At 44.9% G+C, this 23,935-nt stretch overlaps 1 protein-coding gene across 1 annotated transcript in view; it reads right to left on the bottom strand.

Moving 5' to 3' along the window:
• PRKAR2B (protein kinase cAMP-dependent type II regulatory subunit beta) overlaps positions 1-14,692 on the bottom strand; it is a 68,552-nt gene extending 53,860 nt beyond the window's left edge. Inside the window, exon 1 of the mRNA XM_056846290.1 lies at positions 14,341-14,692. Within this exon, the coding sequence (XP_056702268.1) occupies positions 14,341-14,659 (319 nt within the window). The 5' untranslated portion in view covers positions 14,660-14,692. The remainder of the gene's footprint in view (positions 1-14,340) is intronic.
• Between the last annotated feature and the right edge of the window lie 9,243 nt (positions 14,693-23,935).

The raw sequence follows: 23,935 nt of genomic DNA, 5'->3' as shown, positions 1-23,935 counted from the left end.
ATAATCAAATAGATGGTCATTTGCTGATTAGGTTTGTTAAGCTTGGTAACAATTCATAAAAAGTGTAAGGGCTATCTTCAAGTGTCACATTCCCTCCTTCAGCAGCACATGGCCAACTATTTAATTATTCCTGCTTGTTTTTCATCACATTTTTCAGGGGCCAGGGAGCAACCAAAACAAAGGATCCCTTCCCAGGCTTGCTCACATGAGCCACAAACCAGGGTTTATTATTATGTATGAATCATGTTCAGCTGTGTTCACATCCTGTTTTCCTTTTACTTACAATGGACATGTCAGTATTGCTTACTAAAAAGTTAATAATTACACATCAGTCTCCTTTTTCTTCAATGGAAACATACTTTCCCATTCAAACTCTTCTCTGTATAATTGCAATTTTAAGTTAAAATTTAACTTACATACTTGCGTGTTTGCTTAAATACCAATCAATAAATGTCATAAATATATTACATATTTGTTTACATTTATCTATGCCACCTTTGTCTCTCTCTCTCTCTCTCACACACACACACACACAAAAGGGGCCCAAGGCAGCTTACAATAGCAATACACCAGCAGTATAGAAAAATACAAAATAAAAGTCATACTGAAACCATGTCATACTTCTAAGATACAAAAATTATCATTCATGAACAAACCCCAACAGCCCAAAAACTAACAAAATCAGCCTTGGCTATACAAGGCATTCTTCAATAGTATGGACCTTATCAGTTTTCTAAGGCTGGCAAAGAAGATACTCTCCTCTGGAAGACCATTCCAGGGGGGGGGGGGAAGGGCCACAATTATGAAAGCCCTTCTTATACAGATCTTAGCATCCTAATAGAAGGCTTGGCAAGCAACCATTGCTGAGAGGAACAAAGATTGTGCCCAGTACAATACTAGATACGTTTGGAACTCAACACCGATTCAACTTCTATATCTTTTTCAAGAGAACCGTATATGTGACATTATATACTTATCCCAATGTTTTTTGCTTCCAACAATCTTTTGACGCGGAAGATGATACTGCACTCCATACATGATTAACATTTTATTAGTCATAATCAGGTCTTTTCTCCCAAGTTTAAATTTCTTGCTCCAAAATACTTTTCTTTCATTCCTTCTGATGTCCATGGCAACCAAGCACTCTTGGCTCTCAGAAGAGCAAAAATTCATAATAAGAGAACTGAATTCTGAGCATTAACAGATAGAAGTTGGTTTTTATATGATGACTTTCTCGACCACTTAAGGAAGAATCAAACCGGCTTACAATCACCTTCCCCTCCCCACAACAGACATCCTGTGAGGTAGGTGAGGCTGAGAGAGCTCTAAGAGAGCTGTGACTAGCCCAAGGTCACCCAGCTGGCTTCATGTGCAGAAGTGGGAAAACCTTGATTCATTACCTTGACTCATACTTTTCATATTCCATGTTCCTATTATATATGTTGTATAGCTTTGGACTTTCCTTTTGCATCCATGCACATCAACAACTGAATGTCCTTTTGGCTTTAATCCAGTTGCATCATTAACAATAGCATTATATGTACTTGTCCTCTGCTTTTTCCCAGTAGCTAATTGAGTGCCCTCTGAGCTGGAGGTCCTGTATTCCATGTCTATATCTTTCTTCGTTTTGGACTGTCTCGTCACACAGTTTTCAAGGTATGAGATGATCAGAAGTTGTTTACCATGGCCTTCTTCTGCACAGTACTAACCAGGGTTAGCTGAAGTGTCACTGATTGTATATATTAAAATACATTTTTAATGTTTTTCAAAAAAGATTAGAGCTGCAATCCTAAACACACTTGCTTAGGACTAAACTCCAGTGGACACTGGGGAACTTACTTCCAAGTAAACAAGCACAGGGTTGCACTACAAAGATCCAGTTCAGAACAGTGAAACCTGTTAATGCTGATATGACATGTGCAGAATTCTGATACACTGAACTGGCCCTCTCCCAAACAACATCATTCTGAATATGTTTTATTTATGGTCTGCGCTGAAGGTGCTGCAAAACTCTTTTGCTTCAAAACCAAGCGTGCAGTGTATTTACAGGAGACATTGCGCACACACAAGTGACAGAACAAGAAGCAAATCAGCCAATATTCTAAACATGAAGTGAAAAAGAAAAGCTTATACATCTTGCAACAATTTTCTCACCTTTCCATTAAGCATGAAAGAATAATTACAGTGCTATTACCCTTTTAGCCGAGCCTTTCAAAAACTTTTCTAGACACACAGCAAGATGCAGGAACAGTACAAATTCAGTGGCCCCCATCTCTAACCATTTAGCTCAGTAACGTCACTACTGCATGCCCGACTCCTCAACCCTTGCTGTAAACATTAAAGTCATTAAAGCAAAGCAAGTCATGATGTGAAGTCTCAGAAGAAAATTGCTTTTTTTTACAATTCCCGTTTTAGAATACATGCATCTCCAATGGTCATTCAAACATCTTATCCCTCAGTAGCTTCTTAAAAAAGAGAATAAAAGATGCTAATTATGACAGAATTGGCTCATAGGAGCACAATAAAAAGATTGCAGCAGAGAATACAATATGGGAATCAGCATACGTTGTTATTGTTTAGTCTTGACTATACTTGAGCTCGCTGATATGGATATGTTTAGTTACTCTAACTCCGATAAGGAGAGGATTTTTAAAATGTTACCTAAAAAGATCAATGTTCAAAAATCTAAGAATGTAGACATGACTAAGATATGGAATTCTTTGAAACGCAAAGTCAGATCAGAATCACACGCCATCACCTTGTCTGATTACATAGAAAATAATATTATTCCAAGAGGTCTAAGAATTCAGAAATCTCCAGCCATGTATCGACTAGACAAGGAATTTAACAGTAAATGGATTGCTATCCTTAATAAATGCTCATATGATCTCATGATGTTAATCATTGAGAGATCCATCAAAGAGGCTGAAACGGCCGGGGAGGAGGCTGAACTATTTAAAGGGGAAGTCAAAACCATGGTCCCTGAAGATACCTTTAAGAGTCAATTAGAACAATTGGAAAGTGATCTTACCAAATATAGCGCTGACATAGAAGCCTATAAAAAACGTAAATTTCTCAGAGATCAGGAGGATTACCATAAAGAAAGAGTCTATTTTTGGACTAACAAAGAGAATAGGGCTCGCCCGCCCAAAGGCGGCTCTAACATGGGACGGTTTTCGGATTCAGAAGGCTCCTCAGGAGAGAGGGGCGGATCGAGCATCTCCAGCGGGGGGTCTTACGGTTCATCATATTATCTTCGATCTGGTCGCCGGGATTTTTCTTATGCTCCGGGACCCCAACGAGGTCCTCGGAGGAAACAAATACCAACCTGATTGTGAATCTGTCTTCGCGACAATTTACGCCTGAGGAGAACTCCGTTTTGAATTTAGGTTTGGGCTTCGTTCCAACCCCGACATACTCAGGATTTCAAACCCGTGTAGATTTATACAAATTGTTCCGCAATATAAAACTTAGAGAATTTTTCAAAGGACAAGAGAGACCCACTAGTGAATTTAAAAATTTTCGCATAAAATCTTCCTTTATTCCAAAAAACCCTGGCTTTTTGATTAACACTTTTCAGACATTGGTACTTAGAGATCTTGATAAATTGGAGAAACGGAGGGGATGGCGCAATCGCCACACTAACCTTACACCTGAGCAAATGAACCTTTTGAAAAATATTTCTTCTGATCCTGATATCATTTTTATGCCGGCTGATAAGGGAGGTGCTTTGGTGATTTTAGACTCAGTATCATATGACTTTGAGAATATGAGACAATTGGATAATAGAAATTTTTATAAGCCTATACCAACTGATCCTACTCTTAATGTAATGCACGTAGTAAAAACTGTGATCTATGAGGGACTATCTTTAAATTACATTGATAAGAATCTTGCTGATTTTCTTATGGTAAAGCACCCCCGTGTTCCAATTTTTTATTCTTTACCAAAGATACATACATCTTTGAGGGACCCACCGGGACGTCCGATTATTTCGGCTATTGGAAGCATCCTGGAACCATTATCCAAATTTATAGATCAATTTCTGCAACCTTTCAGCAAGGATACCTGTTCTTATATTAAGGATTCAAGGGACTTCATCAATAAAATTGAAAATATAGTCGTACCAGAGGGGTCGGTGTTTGCCACCTTTGATGTTTCATCATTATACACGAATATACTTCTGGAAGAAGTTAGGGGGATCATAGAAGAGCTTTTTGATACCAGGACTTGTACTGATATTCCCTCTCATTTCTTACTCAGTTTGTTAGATATAGTTTTTGAGTATAATTTTTTCAGATACCGGGATCAATTTTATTACCAGACGCAGGGCGTCTCCATGGGCGCAGCCTGCGCACCGTCCGTGGCAAATATCTATATGATTTTTTTTGAGAAACATTTTCTGATGTGTCATAATACATTTAAGGATCATGTTCTATATTATTTTCGGTTTATTGATGATTTGTTCTGCATTTTAGACTCAACAGAAGCCTATAATTCTGTACATCAGGTTCTGAACTCTTTAAACCCTCATTTAAAATTCACTGGTCAATGTGATCCATCAGCTATCTCCTTCCTAGATCTGACGGTCTTTAGGACCGTGGAGAACAAAGTTGCCTTGAAACCGTACCGCAAGCCCACTGATGTGGGAGCAGGATTACATTTTAGATCACATCACCCGCTGCTTTTGCGGCGTAATCTACCTTTTAGCCAACTACTGAGGTTAAAAAGGAATGCTACTTTCGCCTCTGACTTTGTTCCAGCAGCACGAGATTTGTGCCACAGATTAAAATATAGAGGATATGAAGAGTCCGTCCTGTCTACTGCTCTCACCAGAGTAGCAAATAAAGACAGAAAAGATTTACTACTACCCTCCCAGGACTTGAAAAGTAGGACGACAGGTGTCTTTGCATCCTTGCAGTTTACTCATTTAACCCATGAAATACAGAAGATTATTCGCCGTCATTGGCATGTCATTGACACCATTCCTGGCTGCTCTGAACTTCCCATATTTGGTCTTAGGAAGACCAGATCTCTTCGTGATTTTCTGGTCCATACTGATAGACTTGAGGAGAAACCCAGGATCAATATTCGTGGGCATCATAAATGTGGTTCATGTGTGATGTGCCCATATAGCCTTCCTATTAAAGAACTTAGCTCTTCTACCTCCAATTTTAAATATACTCTTCAACACTTCACTAATTGCCAGTCTAAAAATGTTATTTACGCGGTCCTCTGTCCATGTTTCAAATATTATATTGGCTCAACATTACGCCAATTAAAAATCCGCATCAGTGAGCATAAAACCAGGATCCGCTCCAAAACTCTTGAGGCACCACTTACTGAACATTATCTCAAGATGGGACATTCTGAGAATGACATTTTATTTTTTGCCCTGTGGCAATATAAACCTCGTTCCTATCATCAGGAGGATATTGCCAAAATATTACATCAGCAAGAACTTAGGCACATTTATTTATTTAAATCGCTCTCCCCCGCCGGTTTGAACAATGAGTTCGACCTATCTGTCTTTCTTTAAAAATCTCTATGTGGTCTTGATTTCACTCAGCTGTGCCGGCAGACTCAGGTCTCTTAATGGAGGCTTGCAATGAGGTTTCTTACCAGCTATCAGAGATAGATAGAAACCCTACGGGACGCTGGTCAAATGATGGTAAGCTGTTGCATGCTTGATTAAAATGTAGTAATTAATTTATGAATGGTTATATTAGACTGAATGGTTAACTGTGATCTTTGGGCTATTAAAAATATTTTTAGAGGTTTATTAACCCGACATGAATTGATAAGGAGACAACAACTGATGAAGCAACCGCGAAACGAACACTAAACCCGGAGGTGTCGTTTTGGACTTCTTTGGACTTCTTTGGACTTTTCCTTTGGATTCACCTTAGTTTGAATTTCTTCATACCTACGTTTCACTGATACTGTGGAGCAATCCTATGAGACTTATATTTTGAAGGGATTCTTTTAGAAATTGTGTGATGGAACATACCCTGAGACTATTTTTCTATTGAAAGTTGAAGTAATACATTTATTTGTTATTGTATAATTTCAGTATCTTACTGGAGATTTGGATTGTAATCTTTATAGAATATATGGTGATTAATATATGTTCATGTCTGCATGATAGTATTTGGTGTTTTTGTTTAACTCTAAAGTCTTGTTATAATTAGCAATTGAGCTTGGTGCTGCTTGGTTCTCTCAACATTCTAAATTATTAGCTGGTAAAGAATTTCTTTTGAAAGGAATACACGCTCAGAAAAGTATCTGAACACCCCCCAGCACTCCACTGAGGCTTAAAGTACCGTATTTTTCGCTCCATAGGACGCACCGCTCCATAAGACGCACCTAGTTTTTAGAGGAGGAAAACAAGAAAAAATCTTGTTTTCCTCCTCTAAAACTTGTCTTATGGAGGGTGCGTCGGGATGGCGCGAGCCCGCATTCCCCGCGCCGACGGCCAGCTGGGAGGTGGGCAGGGCCGCGCAGAGCACTTTCCAAGACCTCCCCCACCCCCGCCCGGCTTCTAGAGACTCCCTGGAAGCCCGGCGGGGGGGGGGGGTCTTTAAACTCCTCTGGGCTGCCATTCCAGGCAGTACAGAGGAGTTTAAAGATCCCCCCGCCCGGCTTCCAGGGACTCCCTGGAAGCCCGGCGGGGGGGTCTTGAAAGTGCTCTGCGCTGCGATCCCAGGCAGCTCAGAGGAGTTTAAAGACCCCCCCGCCGGGCTTCCAGGGACTCCCTGGAAGCCGGGCGGGAGGGTCTTTAAACTCCTCGCTGCCTGGGATGGCAGCACAGAGGTGTCCAAGCCGGCTCCCGGGGCTGCCTGGCTCTGCGCCACACTGCCACTACGCTGGGTGGCTGGGAGCCCCGGGAGCCGGCTTGAACGCAGCCAGCCAGCTGGGGTGGGTGGGAGGCCCCTCCCAGCCGCCCAGCGCAGCGGCAGCGGGGCGTGGAGTCAGGCAGCCCCGGGAGCCGGCTTGAACGGCGTCCCCAGCTGGCTGGCAGCAGCCGAGCCGGCACCCGGGGCTGCCCGGCTCTGCGCCCCGCTGCCGCTGCGCTGGGCGGCTGGGAGGCCCCTCCCACCTCCCCAGCTGGCTGGCGCCATTTAAGCCGGCTCCCGGGGCTGCCCGACTCCGCGCCCCGCTGCCGCTGCCAGCCAGCTGGGGTGGGTTGGAGGCCCCTCCCAGCCGCGCAGTGGCAGCGGGGCGCAAAGCCGGGCAGCCCCGGGAGCCGGCTCGGCTGCTGCCAACCAGATGGGGACGCCGTTCAAGCCGGCTCCTGGGGCTGCCTGACTCCGCGCCCCGCTGCCGCTGCGCTGGGCGGCTGGGAGGGGCCTCCCACCCACCCCAGCTGGCTGGCTGCGTTCAAGCCGGCTCCCGGGGCTGCCCGGCTCTGGGCCCCTCTGCTGCTGCGCTGGGCGGCTGGGAGGGGCTTCCCACCCACCCCAGCTGGCTGGCTGCATTCAAGCCGGCTCCCAGGGCTCCCAGCCACCCAGCGTAGTGGCAGCGGGGCGCAGAGCCGGGCAGCCCCGGGAGCCGGCTCTGGTGCTGCCAGCCAGCTGGGGAGGTGGGAGGCCCCTCCCACCTCCCCAGCTGGCTGGCGCCATTTAAGCCGGCTCCCGGGGCTGCCTGACTCCGCGCCCCGCTGCCGCTGCGCTGGGCGGCTGGGAGGGGCCTCCCACCCCCCAGCTGGCTGGCAGCAGCTGAGCCGGCTCCAGGGGCTGCCCTGCTCGGTGCCCCGCTGCCGCTGCACTGTGCGGCTTGGAGCTGGCTGGCGGCATTCAAGCCGGCTCCCTGGGCTGCCCGGCTCTGCACCCCGCTGCCGCTGCACGGCTGGGAGGGGCCTCCCGATGCCGGCCCTGGCGTCCCGGCTCCGTGCCCCTCTACCGCTGCGCTGGGGGGCTGGGAGGGGCCTCCCACCCCCCCCAGCTGGCTGGCGGCATTCCAGCCGGCCCCGACGTCCCGGCTCGGTGCCCCGCTACCGCTGCGCTGGGGGGCTGGGAGGGGCTCCCACCCCCCCAACTGGCTGGCGGCATCCCAGCCGGCCCAGCGACCCAGCTCGGCACCCCGCTACCGCTGCATTCGCTCCATAAGACGCACTGACATTTCCCCTCACTTTTGAGGAGGAAAAAAGTGCGTCTTATGGAGCGAAAAATACGGTATGTCAAATACCTGAAGTTACAACAGTGACTACTGTATCCATTCAGCATGAGCCTAAAAACAAAACTGTATTATTTTGTACAAGCATTTACATGCAATCCACAAGTTTCAGCCCCTACACAATCCCAGGACACAATATACTCCTTGTAACAAAATTTCTTTATGGAAATTGAGGAATTAAATTACTCCCAAAGGGATGCACGTTCCTGTGATCCTCAACAAGTAACTTGTTCAACATTGGAAATACTGAAACCATATTGTAAATCTAGTCACCAATTTCAGATATTATTGCTTTAATATTTTTTTAATTTTAAACACTATTTTAAAAAATAGTTAAGTTACATATAACAGGTGTTTTCTAACAATTAGGTCATTTTAAATTCAAATTCAGTGCAACTCACTTGCAGTTCTTAGACAGTTTTCTCATAGCCACCTAAGAAAGAATTTAATATACAAATGCCTCAAAATCCACCATCACAAAAACACTGTGACAGGGTTTCACTCACCAATGGTTAAATTCACTGCCTTCTTAATGGTATTGCAAGCCCCTGGTTTCACAGACATAACATTCGGGATCAAAGAATGAAGACACTTTAATCCATTCCCATTATCTCTCTCTCACAGCTTACAAGCATCCCTCTACTTTCAGGATTTCCCCATCCCACCCTCCCAAATCCTCAAAAATGATATAACTGGCTTCAGGAGAATTCCAAGCCGCTGCACACATCTGTATTATCCAGTCAAAACCTATACATGTTCAGTGATTGGATACTCCACAGAGCTATTGGCTGAAATAATCAATAGATGTGTTGTCTGGTAGGAGAGTCAACTCAAATGTCAAGAAGCCATGTGGTATTTTGCACATTTCATTACAAACATATTGAGGGCACAATTTAACTCAAGTTTGAGATTAGCCATTTGCCTGGTTATCTGTGGCAAATCAGAATTGATTAAAGGAAACTTTCCCACCTTCCTTTCTATCCTAAACAGGATTAAAGACCTATCCTATTGGTTCTGTAGAGTTAGTGGTTGGGAAACAAGGAATGTGTGCCTCCACAATACATTCCTCCAGAACAGATGTGTTTTGTACATTGCTATGGATGTTATATTTCAGAGGAAATGCTGTTAATAGATGCCTACATCTTAAAGCCCTTCAAGAGAGGAAAGGATCCCAGAATGAACTGGGTGGGTGGGTACATGGGGAAATCAGGCAAGTGGAGCTGGAGATACTTTAACTTTTGTATGCCGTGGGTTTGAAGTTAACGTAAAAATAAATTTATATTATGGCCCATGCATTTTCAGAGTTCTTTGATTTAAACCTCTCTTGCCTTTAAAGGATCATAAATGTTTTATATCTCATCTCTTTACACCCATAGGACCAATCTTTTATACCAGTACAAGTTTGTAACGGGGACAGATTTCTCAAAGAGAAGTCCTCTCATTCCTATCTTCTCCACCAACATAGCCAATTCTTTTCACATACAAATCATCACTCCCCCTCAAAAAAAATGAAAATGGTGATCAAGAAAGGATCGATCTGTTGTTTTCATATTGATTGCAGGAAAACACAGCAGCTTCCTACTTCCGTATTTATTGGGGAGGGGGAAAGAGATCTACCAATCTCCTGTTTCCATATGCACTGAGGGTGGGACAGCTGGCTATTTAAATGCATGTGTGCAATTTGCAATTGACAAAATTTATTCCGACACTCAAACACAGGATTTTGCTGTACCCACATCCAAAAAAGTTAAAGTACAGATGGTTCTGTGGACTGTTGTCGTGATTATTTACACTAAGATGGAAACATGGTCCATTTCATCAATATCAAATTTAACTATACACTAAGTTTCAAAATCCCAAAGGAAATACCAGTAAGGCAGTCAATATCTGTACACAAGAAATGCAGAAACAGAAGGTTCTGCCCAGCTCTGCCTATCTGCTCCTATGTGTTGTATCACCTCAGGTGAATAATCTTGTCTATCCCTCAGAGGTGCAAGGACGATGATCCTCAAAGAACTAGGAAATATGATGATGCCTACTTTCCTGACACTTCCGCACCATGTAGAGGAGCTCATACTGGAATACCTAAATCTTCAGGAGCTATTCTATACATTAATATAGAATGGGGTGGTAACTATATAATGCACACACACTAACAGAACATGAAACATGTTATATTGAAGACCATCTCTTGAAAAGTACAATACACAAACATTTCATGAAGAGTTTTTTTTTAATCTTACATCTATCTAGCCACTATATTTTTATTCCTCCCTCCCTCCAAGGGTTCAGGTTCTTCCCCCCTCCTCCATTAATGAACCCCCTGGAATGCTTAAAATTGTATCTTCAATTATAATTTCAAAACTCAACATATGATTTGCTGCTGACATCAAAGCAATTTGCAACCCAAAATTAACACTACAAAACCACAGCTAACCAAACAATTATGCTGTTCTCTACTGAGAATGAGTTCTAAAATCTTCACAGCTGAACAATCTCCATAAGGAAGGCCAGTCCACTAATGCTGGCTCTGCAAAGCTTCTTAACGTGACTTCATTAAAAATCAAAAGTACTGCATAGCAGTGCTGAAATATCTTGAAGCATGACATGCTCCATGTTAGCCTGATAAGCTGTCAATATTTTTGAACATTCTCTTATGTAACAATTTACATCAAAGTTTTGGAGTTTAGCCCACTCCAACATGCAACTGTTTATTACACTTGCTTTTACCCGAGGGAGCACTGAAAAATATAACTCCCCACTTGTGATGTGAAGTGGAACAATCCAGAATTCAGCCTCCCCATTCTGCATTATTGGACAGAATGGCTCTGTTGTCAGTGCTTTAAGTGAGCACAGGGTTCAAGAAGGGCCAATGAGAAAAATCCAGCAAGTGTCCTTCCTCATTCACCTATGTGCATCGTTCTAAGATGTGCTCTTTCAAAATCTACATGCTGCTTCCCACATTTTAAGATGTATAATGACATATGCTTTCTGTGTCCATTTTAAAACAAATGCAATTGAACATGATTGTACATTCATCATCCATTATCAGCTACAACTCCTTGTTGAGTATACAGAGAGGCAACGCTAGAGTTGTGACCGAGCACTCCAATTCCATGAACCGGAAAGTCTTAACTCACACTTTCTGCAGTTTATTGAACAGCAACCACAAGCTGACACGGCACCAATCTCACCATGGCACTTTGTTAATGACTGTGATTCCCAACACACCTTTTTATTCCAGATAAACATCACAAAGTTTAACCATGTCTGAATGAACTAATGCAAGCCATATGCTAAATGTTGTTGCATGCCAATTCTGCTAGTCTTCTGAAGCCCTCATCAGAAAATGTCCATTTTCACAATGACATAATTATTCATGGGGGGGGGGGGGGAGAGAAATCAAACAACAGTAACCCAGTATTTGTCACATATAAATTTAACAATTGACTGCAAAATCTTTTGTGTCTTTTCCAAAAGCAATATATACCAAGAACTCTTTTGTCATAACCTTGCTTAATATTCCTTGTGGCCTGACTCTAATTACTCAATTTTGACTCAGTGCTGGAGAGCTGCTTCCGCACGATTCACTGCATTGTTTCCATCGGCCTGACTTTTCCCTTCCACAAGTGCTCCGCAGTGACTCTGTACTCCAAGGGGCATGGGTGGTCACAGGCAAGCTGCTGCCCTTTTTTCTGTTCCATTCTTAATGCAAGCACTATAGCCATATAATGGCTTTGGTAATATTCAGAATGGGAATAAATAAGGTGGCCATGGTTCACATAGTGTTGGAATCACATAGTGTTATAACAGCATTTACATTTTGTAAACTCTCAAAAGCCCATCAGTAGTACAGCAGAAAAATGGCATCTGTCGGCAGGACTTTTCCAGGACAAGAAGATGCGCCCTGTTTCTTCCAACTGGCACGCTAACATGCTTGGACTGTGTCCTTTCCAACACAGGGTCAGAGTAAAGCAGGTTTGGGAAAGATGAAGAAAACCTGGAAACAGCATGATTACAGCATGCCACTGTGTGGGCCCCACTCCCCAAGAAAATGCCCTACTTCAGAAACCAAACCAGAGAAAAACCTCTGGCTTTAAGCAGCCTACTGTTCAAAACTTGAGGCAAACTAAGGGTTTAGCCAGGGTATAATTTCTACTGTATGCTGGAACTCAAGATTGCTAGCCTGTTAACTGAACACCTTGCCCTTAACACCATATTTGTGGGATATTGCCTGTGATTGATAACTGTACAATTCAGGTATTTTGGAGATATTCATCAGATGTGGCAGTGTCAAGCTATGGGTGGTGTCAATCCCTTTTTCCCTTTCCTGATTGATGAAAATATAAAGGCATCTCACTCTCCATCTAAAATCAGAAGCCATCTTAGGTAAATGTGCCTTCTTCTCCAGCACAAATACTCTACCGAAATGATTGGGGGGGAGCAGTCACTCACACAAGATCTGAAAAGAGTGAGACCCACAACATACTCCCTTTGACCCAAGAGCACAGGAAGGGCAAGGAATGAGCACATACTTGACATTGCTCCAGCCCGAAAGGACATCGCCTGGAAAAAGCCATCAATATGCATACTCCTAAATGGTATCTGAAGAAATGAGCTGTGGCTCACAAAAGCTCACACCCTGCCAGAAAATTTGTTAATCTTTAAGGTGCTACTGGACTCTTGCTCTTTTCTATTCCTAAAGAGGCCTGAATTGCCTGGCTAGAAGAATGACTACCACTTATGCTACACTCACCTACTATAACAGCAGTGATTAACTTGTAAGATGCTTCCTTAGAGAGTATGAGGCATCCATATTCCTAAAGGGTCTATTAAAGTATGCATCTCTGACCACTACTGATGCCACAGACACCTACCAAAACAGGGATGGTCAACTCATAGTCACTCAGCAAAATAGCTCCTGAAAAAATATTATCTGGATCTTGGCAACTGAACAATTGTTCATCAAGATAATGCAAGACCTTTAGCTAAAAAGTCTGATTTGCAAGGAAAACTGCTTTTCAGGAGTATTAGTGTGTCACATGTTAATGCAATGTTCAAGGAACATCTGAATGCTTACATTGAGGATCATCAACAGACCATTTGTGTCAAAGGAAAAAGGTATCTAATTGCATCTGTAGCTCAAAATGTTAAAAGGCACAAGAGCAGGGACAGAAGTTCCTAGTTGTGCCCTGTAAGTACAATGCCTGTACTGGTTGGCAGAGCTTACTTTATTGGGGTGCCCGCCTATTTGCAAAGGGATTCATTTAAGCAGCTTAGAAACCAAATACTGAAACATCCTAATTTCAATACCCCAACACCTCAAGGCATGGTCCTGATACCTTCATGAGCTACAGCACACTGCAGATTGGGGGGGAAATCACCGGCTTCTTTCCTTATCTGCTTATTACCAGTTGCTGAAGATAAAGCAAGTGTAATTTCTGGGTACAGCAACACATGGATTTTGGGGAGGCACTGTGGCTCAGTGGTAGAGCATCCTCTTGGCATGCAGAAGGTCCCAGGTTCAATCCCTGGCATCTCCAGTTAAAGGGACTAGGCAAGTAGGTGATGTGAAAGACCTCTGCCTGAGACCCTGGAGAGTCACTGCCGATCTAAGTAGACAATACTGACTTTGATGGACCGAGGGTCTGATTCAGTACAAGGCAGCTTCATGTGTTCATGTGATCTACAAAGGCCTGAACTGCCTGGATAGAGGACTCACCACCAATCGACCCACCCCCTAAATTTATCGCCCCTGCCTTTGGAAGTTCTGCACGTGACTACAAAGGGGCAGGGCCTTTTCTGTAGCGCCCCCACTCTGCCACACCTTTCCCCACTTTACTTGTGTCCCCCCCCCGCAAAAAAAAAAGCAAAAGCAAACACCCCAGTTTTGCCCGTTCCACTTTTTAAGAGCACCGAATTTTGCTTCTGCTTATGGAGGTGTGGAACCTCCCTTTCGGTCCTTGCATTGCGCGGATCCGCCTCGAGGGCAGCAGCTGAGGGCCAAGGAGGGCAGGGGCCTCCCCGTGCGAAGCAGGAGGCGGGCCGGAGCGAAGCGGCTGCAGGGAAGGGGGTGTGCCTGCCAGCCCCCGCCCGGCCCGCAATGGCGAGAGAGAGAGAGGGGGGCGGGGGGGCGGGGGGGGCGGGGGGGGCGGCTGGCCTTACCGACGAACTCTTCCTCGTCGTCGTCGTCGTCCGCCCCTTCCCCGCTCTCCGAGTCGGTGTGCAGGGGCTCCTCGACGAAGCTGACCCCCCGGAACTCGGAGGGGGGGAGGCCCCCCCGGGCCGGGCCGGGCGAGGCGGCCTTCAGGCGGCGGGGGGCACTCGCGGCCGCCCCCCGCTCGGCCCCCCCCGCCGCCGCCTTGAGGCGCCCGAAGTACTGGAGGGCGAACTCGAGCAGGTCCCCCGGCTGGCTCCGCAGCACCTCCACGGTGAAGCCCTGCAGCAGCTCCGTCAGCCCCTCCGGGATGGAGATGCTGCTCATGCCGGCGGCGCTCGACGGGCCGAGGAGGGCAGCCCGGCAGCCGCCCGCTGCCCGCCGCCAGCGCGCCTCTCGCCACCCAGCAGGGCACGCCACGCGCACCACGGCCGGCCGGGGGCGCCCGCGACGCTACTCCGCGCGGCGCCGGCAGCAGCAGCAGCAGCCAACCAGCAGCCAGCCTCGCCGGTGGCTGCAGCAGCAGCAGCAGCCAACCAGCAGCCGCGTCTCCCGCCCTCAGCGCACTCGGGCGGGCGGGAGGGGCGGGGGAAACCTCGCGCGCATGTGACCGGGGAAACCATGACAACCTTCCGCCGCGCGCGCCCCAGCCGGCCGCAAAAGCCCCGCTGGCCCCTTGGCCTGGCGGCGCGTCTCGCTTGCAGAAGACGTGGGCGAACGACAAAGCGGGGGCTCAGCTTGGGTTACAATCATAGAGTTGGAAGGGACCACCAGGGTCATCTAGTCCAACCCCCTGCACAATGCTGGAAACTCACAACTACCTCCCCACCCACCCCCACACACCTACAGTGACCCCTAGAAGATGGCCAAGATGCCCTCCCTCCCATGAACTGTCCAAGGTCATAGAATCAGCATTGCTGACAGATGGCCCCTGCCTAAAAACCTCCAGGGAAGGAGCGCTTACCACCTCCCGAGGAAGACTGTTCTGCTGAGGAACCGCTCTAACTGGTAGAAAATTCTTCCTAATGTCAAGACGGAAACTCTTTTGATTTAATTTCAACCCGCTGGTTCTGGTTGCAGAGAACAGTCCCGGAAGCTGTTTATAGTACTGAAGTCGCCCGAGCACCTTTGAGCGTACACAGAGTGCCCTTCCTTGGCCTTCCTGTCTGGAGCTGCCGACTTATTTTTAAAAACTGGTTTCCACGCCTGTGTTCATAACAGTAATTGGATCAGCAGGTAAAGCTTCCAACAGCCTGCTGTTCGAAGCATTGCAGCGGTCAGTTGGCAACCCTGCCACAGTGTAGGATGCTGAAGTTGTTCCCAGTTCATTCCCAGTTCCTTATTCACATTTCCTAGTTCCTGAACGATATTGAGGACAATTTAACGGCTCTGCACCCCAAAAGAAAATTTGGAACACCACATATCATATACCCCACATTCAGGGGACAGTGCCTTCCGATGGGGCGCATGCTGGGAACTAGGAACCAACTTCAGACTCCTCCACAGCGCCTAGTCGTTGGAGATAACCCCTCAACGTGTCTGATGAAGGAAAGGGGGGCTGCCGCCCTCTGTGTGATTTTATCTCAATATTAAGCGTTACTAAGGATGAAATGATGGATTTCAAGAGGCTTAGGATGGAGTAACTTTGCTTATTGCAGTTATTACAGTCAGAACATTCCTATGCAGAGTTGCTGTAATCTAACCTTGCCGATTTCCATTCATTTATGCATTTATTTAGTACAATTTATTATTTATCCATTCAATGGCCTTATACTGGAGTAACTCTGCATACTGAAGTCTTCAGAACAAACCTACCAGCTACACAGTACAATCCTAAACAGAGTTATCCCCTTCCAAGTCCATTGACTGACATGGACCTGTGTGTGTATAAAGTGCCGTCAAGTCGCAGCCAACTTATGGCGACCCCTTTTTGGGGTTTTCATAGCAAGAGACTAACAGAGGTGGTTTGCCAGTGCCTTCCTCTGCACAGCAACCCTGGTATTTCTTGGTGGTCTCCCATCCAAATACTAACCAGGGCTGACCCTGCTTAGCTTCTGAGATCTGACGAGATCAGGCTAGCCTGGGCCATCCAGGTCAGGGCGACATGGACTTAGAAGGGTGTAATTCCACTAAGGATTGTACTCTAGGACTTGTCGTTTCTAGGCGCGCAAAATTTCAGTCTCTGCTCTAGAAAGCCAGTATGGTGTAGTGGTTAGAGTGTTGAGACCCACTCTGCTGTGACGATCACGGGGTAACATTGGGCCAGTCACACTCTTAGCCTAAGTTGCGAAGATAAAATGTAGGAAAGTAGACTCATGCATGCCAACTCCTTGGAGGATGAAAATGTGCCAAATAATAAGTAGTACCCAGGTAATTCAGCTGAGTTTCACTGAAAGTAAGGAACAGAGGCACCTTCTGGAGCTCTCACATGTTCTACCCTATCTGGCAGCTGCATTTGATATGTCAAAATGTCCCAGGCCATCTGAGGCTCTCTGCTTTCCTCACTGGGTCATCCAGCAAGCCAATTCCCCTCCTCACACAAGCTGTTCACACCAAAAAAAAAAAAAAAAGGCGAAATCTCCCCACTCGGGCTTGTGCTGACCAGTGACTCTTCGGAAAAAGAGAATTTTGGCTTGAAGCAGTCCACACCAACAAGTCCCAGCATCACCGAGTGAGTAAAGAGGATGACCCAGCCTGCTCCTGTCCACCTCACACGTTCTGCTTCATTGATGCATTGTGAACATCATGTTTTCCCACTTCAATGTGCAAGATTTGTTTGTCACAGGGCTATGGATGCTATCTGGCTGGTTGCCCAAACAGAGAAACCATCACTTTCGATGAAGGGCACATTTCTCTCATTTCTTATTTTAAAAGCTCCAGCTGACATGCAAACATGGGCTATTTTTAGTACTGACACTGTGAAATTGACATGCTAGGGAAATTATTGTGATGCTACTGTATGATTTCTCCCTTCACCACCCCCATCTGTGTTCAAGAGGTGATGAAGACCTGCTCTGTGTGATAAAATGTCCAGACTGATTTTGCATTTTTGCAGCAGACCTGTGAGTTCCTTGGTAAACAATGTCACGTTAAAAGGGGAAATGTACAGTGTCATGCAGGGGTAGTCTATGGCTTATTTACTTCCTTTCTCCCCAATGGGGACCCAGAGCAGCATATATCATTCTCCTCTCCTCCTTTTTATCTCACAACAATCCTGTGAGGTAGGTTAGGCTGCGTGTGTGTGATTGGACCCAGCAAGGTCACCCAGCAAGCTTCCAAGGCAGAGTGTGAATTTGAACTTGTGTCTCCCAGAACCTAGTCTGATACTCCAACCATTACACCACACTGGCTCTCAGCACCACACTAGCTCCCAGCACATGCCTACCATGTGCTCACAGACATGGGTCTTTCTCTCAACAGCCATAGGATAGTAGGTGGCCATATGGTGCGCCACATTTTCTGTCTAATGCATGAATTGACAAATATCCTGTTTCCCACCAATAGCCTTCATTCCACCTTATCTAGAAGCAGTATCACAGACGCTGCAACCATGTGCTTTATCTCTCAGATACATCTCAGCATCCTTTCCCTTTGACTTCCAGATAGATACAACTAAACAGGAAGTTTTTTTAATGGTCCTTCATCATCTTCTTCCTGAAGAGTACGAGAGATAGGAAAGCATGTTCCTGTTTCTCCCCCACTCAAATTAAAACTGTTAAAACCAGATTTATTTCACACAACAGAACTAGTTCACATTCACTCTTCCCAGTATAATAAAAAGCATAATAGCTGTCACTGTGATAACTTGCAGTCATCCCCAGAATTTAGCTGTGCAAAGGAAGACCAGGATGCTTTAAAGCCAGAAAATGTCTCCTTCTGCCCATCACTACATTTTTGTTTTCAGGTGTGGCGTTAAAGGAAATTCTGATTAACCCCTATTTTTGGAAATGTGCAGTGGGGCATCTTTTTAGCCTTAGGATATCGCACAGGGAATGTGCATTTGTTTGTCAGAGTGGGAGAGGACCCAAACACACCTGCAATAGCCAGGAGAGCCAGAAGATATCAAACAGCAACAGTAGAAATCAACAGCTGCTCCCTAGCCCAGTGGTGGCGAACCTATGGCACGCATGCCAGAGAGGGCACTCAGAGCCCTCTGTGGCCACGCACGCTGTCGCCCCAGCACAGAAAAGCAGCCCCAGCAGCAGCAGCAGGAGAGGCTGCGGGAGGGATCCCCCGAGCCATCTCATGGTGGCAACCCCTGCCCGCAGCCCCGGCTCTTGCACCGGGCAGCCTCTCTCCTCTCCTTTTGGCAGCCACGAGGAGAGGGGTGGGAGGGAGAAAGTTGAGCTCCCCGGGTCCTCTCGCCGTCGCTGGGGCGCCTGCAAGCTTCCCTCGCACTCCCCCTTGGTGGTGCAGGACAACCTTGCTGCAGCCGCCCCCCAGGCGCCAGGACCGGCCGGGATGGCTGGCGCCGTGTCTGGGTTCTCCTCGAGTGGGAGCCGCCACGCCGGTCCTGCTTTGCGCAGCCAGCATCTGTCCCATACAGCACGAGCAGCGGAGAGACTGGAGCTGCCTCCTGCTGCCTGCACCACCCCCAGCCCTGCCCTCAGAGGAGGAGTCCCGCCGGGGCAACCTCTGCCCTCGCTTCTCACCCAGAACTGCTGCTGCTTGCATGGCCTGGCCAACTTCCCCAAGGCTGCAGTAAGTGGGCGATCCTGAGGTAACACGGCGACATTGCCTTGCTTTCCTCCCCTGGTACGATTGCCAAAGATAGGACTTTTTGGAGGACGTTGATTCATAGGCACTTAACACACACACACACACAATTGCCAACCTCCAGTTGGGGGCTGGGAATCTCCCGGGATTACAACCAACCACCGCTCTACACAGATCAGTTCCCTCCCCAAACTCCGCTGTCCCCCAGATCTCCAGGAATTTCCCGGCCTGGAGTTAGCAACCATATTCTGGTTAAATTGCCGTTTTGGCACTTTGCAATAAATAAGTGGGTTTTGGGTTGCAGTTTGGGCACTCGGTCTCTAAAAGGGTCGCCATCACTGCCCTAACCTATTCCCCCCAAACACACACACAGACACACACAAAGACTTTTGTTTCATGACTGTTCTGCCTCCTTTCTAGACTTATATTGCTTCCTGCCATGTCTACTCTTTCTGCCTTCATTTTTTTCTTTTTGATTGCTTGATCAATACAAAAGACCAATGTAAAATCAATTACAATATGTAAAACAAGACAGGTGTATGTATTTGTTTATTTACTGTGTTTATAATACACCTTTCTCATTGAGGCTCAAAGAGGATTATACATTGGAAGTTGATAACAGTCCATATGAATGGTCATTTTATACAAAAAAAACCCTACTGTGTCTGTTATGTAAAATATAATCAAAAGAGAATATTGTCGAAGGCTTTCACGGTCAGAGTTCATTGGTTCTTGTAGGTTATCCGGGCTGTGTAACCGTGGTCTTGGAATTTTCTTTCCTGACGTTTCGCCAGCAACTGTGGCAGGCATCTTCAGAGTAGTAACACTGAAGGACAGTGTCTCTCAGTGTCAAGGGTGTAGGAAGAGTAATATATAGTCAGAAAGGGGTTGGGTTTGAGCTGAGTATTGTCCTGCAAAAGTATTGTCCTGTAAGTATCAAGATAATGTGCTAATGAGGGTATGGTATGTTCCAAGGTTCCAGTAAAAGACACAATCTCATTGATTAACCAGATTTTTCCAGAAGATATAACAGCCTTATTTCACCATTGTTTGACAACAAGTTATTTCCTATGGGATCAAGAATTTTATGAACAGATTGATGGAGTAGCTATGGGAAGTCCACTCAGTCCAGTAATAGCAAACTTTTACATGGAATATTTTGAAAAGACAGCATTAGAATCAGCACCTTACAAACCTACAGTCTGGTTCAGGTTCGTAAATGATACATTTACCATTTGGAGCCATGGTGAAGAAAAATTAATGGACTTTCTAAACCATCTTAATAATATCCATCCAAACATTCAGTTTACCATGGAAAAGGAAATTGAGGGTAAAATCCCATTTCTTGATACCCTTGTCATCCGTAAATCAAACCTTCAGTTAGGTCACAAGGTCTACCGGAAACCAACTCACACAGATCGCTACTTACACAAAAACTCCAACCACCACCCCCGACAGAAAAGAGGAATAATCAAAACATTAATGGACCGTGCAAGACGGATCTGTGAACCACAGTTTCTCAAGGAAGAAACTAATCATCTAAATCACGCACTACTAGCAAACGGCTACTCCAAGAATGAAATCAGAAGGGCCATTAAACCAAACAAAAATCAGAAAACTCAAGAAAAACAGTCTCCCATAGGAAAGGTATTCTTGCCATTTATTAAAGGAGTCACTGATAGGATGGAGAAACTTTTGAAAAAACATAACCTACAAACAGTGTTTAAACCCACCAAGAAAATACAACAAATGCTACGATCAGCAAAAGACAAAAGAGACCCCCTCACCTCTGCAGGAGTATATCGTATACCTTGCAGCTGTGGAGAAGTTTACATCGGGACCACAAAACGCAGCATACAAACAAGGATAAAAGAACATGAAAGATACTGCAGACTTGGCCAACCTGAGAAATCAGCAGTGGCTGAACATGGACTGACACAAACAGGACACAGGGTCTTATTCCAAGACACTGAAAGACTGGACAATTCTACCAACTATTTTGTCAGATTGCACAGAGAAGCCATTGAAATTCATAAACATCAGCACAACTTTAACAGAAAAGAGGAGAGTTTAAGAATGAATAAGGCTTGGCTTCCTGCCCTGAAAAACCTCCAGACAAAGACAACATTCAACAATAGCCATACAGATTAGCTTTGGATTACACACATTAACAGATCACTTCAGGATACAATGGTTCCATATTAACATACCATACCCTCATTAGCACATTATCTTGATACTTACAGGACAATACTTTTGCAGGACAATACTCAGCTCAAACCCAACCCCTTTCTGACTATATATTACTCTTCCTACACCCTTGACACTGAGAGACACTGTCCTTCAGTGTTACTACTCTGAAAATGCCTGCCACAGTTGCTGGCGAAACGTCAGGAAAGAAAATTCCAAGACCACGGTTACACAGCCCGGATAACCTACAAGAACCAAGGTGTCTTTTATTTCTCATAAGGGAAGATTATAATAAGGCATGCTGGTCATCTGAAAGAATCTAGCCAAGTAGGTTTTAATTTAGGTAGAACAGCAAGAAGCACTCCTTTTGTTGCATGTAAATGCGTCTTCTTCTAAATGCATCTTTCATAAACCTCGGCTGTTGTCACTTTGTACTTTTGGTTCTGAAATTCCTTACAATGAAAAAATGTAATCTCTCTCCTATTTTTTACTTATTCATCTCTCTGGCATCTTTTCCCAGTTGTAATTAAAAATAAGCAATGGAAGTAGATAAGATTTATTTATTTAGTTAACCATATATACAATATAAAATTTACTGATTTTAAAATTAGAACACACACAAAAAAGGTTACAGTACTAATGATTACCCCTCCAGTTTGAGTTTTAAAATTTCTACTAGTAACATTGTTTCCTATTAGGTTTAACATCAAAATCTTAATTTTTGCAGTGATACATCAAGATCCTTGCACACAAGACAACAGTTGAAATAGAAAAGAAATAACAAATGGATTGAGGTGTCTCAGCTGACAAAAGTTACAACATGTGACCATTTTTTTTCAAGAACTGTGAATTTCTATGTTGAAATCTGACCCACAATGTTAATCTACCAATGACAAATCACACACACACAATATGTTTTTTCTCTTACATTTAATGTACATGGATCATGACGGGTAGCCCATGTTAGTCACTAGCAGTAGAGAAGAGCAAGAGTCCAGTAGCACCTCAAAGACTAACAAAATTTCTGGCAGGGTATGAGCTTTCATGAGTGGCTCACGAAAGCTCATACCCTGCCAGAAGTTTTGTTAGTCTTTGAGGTGCTACTGGACTCTTGCTCTTTTCTATTTAATGCACATGCAGAGACATACTAATGAATTGACATATGATATAACACATAAAGATGCATTTCAAGCTGTATTTGTTTTGGGATATTTTTTTAATAATATAAATTAAGTCAGACAAAATTTGTTTTATCAATGATGTAGCTTTATAAATTTCAGCATCCCTCAAGAGAAAAGCTTAATAAAACTAGTATTTATCCTGAATATATATTCTCCTTAATTATATTTAACACTTCAACACAATTAAATAATGTCCCTTTTTTGTAAATACTGTTCTTAAAACAATAATTGAAATAATAAGAAACCCCACCATCACACAAGTACACAACTAACCCTTTTGTCTGGGCCATGTGTTTGTTTATTTATTTATTTAAACATTTATATCCCACCTTTCCTCTTGGTTCAAGGCAGCATGCAGTAATAGATAAAACATCCCCAGCTAAAACCAAAGATAATAGCAAGCCCCAAATCCTTCTCCCACCCCCCTGAAAAGATGCCTGCCATTTAAATCCCTCCAAAGTACTGGCAAACAGGTAGGCCTTGCAGTGCCTCCTGAAAATCTCCAGGGAGGGGGCTCACCTCACCTCTTCAGGAAGCCCATTCCACAGAGCCGGATCCTTGATGGAAAAGGCCTGGGCTCTGGTTGATACTAGATGGGCCACCATAAGTGGTAGGATAGCCAACAGATGGCTGCTTGATGACCGTAGATTCAGCGTGAGCATATTGAGGCAAATAATCCCAACTTCACATCTGCACTGATGGGATCCGAGCTGGCAGTAACAGACCAAGAAAGGGACCTTGAGGTGGCAGAGGATAGCTCAATGAAAATGCCGACCCAGATTGCCATGGCACCTAGAAATTTCATTGTGGCACCTAGTATTTTCAGCATTGATTTTATAGTATAGTCTTTCAGCAATCCTTAGTAGAAATACAAAATTTATTTATCATTTCACGTCCGGGTATGTTTTGCTTTATGACATAAAAATACATATGCATGAGAGAGAGAAAAAAGAAAATGTCAACCCAGTGTGCGGCTGCTGTGAAAAAGGCAAATTCCATGCTGGTCATAATTAGAACAGGAATAGAGACTAAAACTGCCACTATCATACTACCCTTATACAAATCCATGGTGAGAACTCACTTGGAATATTGTGTACTCTTTTGGTCACCGCACCTGAAAAAGGATATTGTAGAACTTGAAAAAGTGCAGAAAAGAGCAACCAAAAGGATCATGGGGCTAGAGCAGCTGCCATATAAGGATCAGTTAACATGCTTCAGGCTGTTTAGTTTAGGGGAAAAAAGGGGAGACATGAAAGAGGTTTATAAAATTATGCATGGCATGGAGAGAGTAGACAGGGGAAAGCTTTTCTCCCTCTCCCATAATACTAGAATTAGGTCATCCACTAAAGCTGAAGGGTGGGAGATTCAGGACAGACAAAAGGAAGTATTACTTCACACAGTGCATAGTTAACTTACGGAACTCACTGTCACAGGATGTGGTGATGGCTGCCAACCTAGGTGGCTTTACAAGGGGGGTGGACAAATTAATGGAAGACAGGGCTATCAGTGACTACTA

The sequence above is a fragment of the Euleptes europaea genome, chromosome 3 (assembly GCF_029931775.1).
Source record: "Euleptes europaea isolate rEulEur1 chromosome 3, rEulEur1.hap1, whole genome shotgun sequence".
Classification (NCBI taxonomy): domain Eukaryota; kingdom Metazoa; phylum Chordata; class Lepidosauria; order Squamata; family Sphaerodactylidae; genus Euleptes; species Euleptes europaea.
This window is presented reverse-complemented; position numbering and strand designations above follow the sequence as displayed.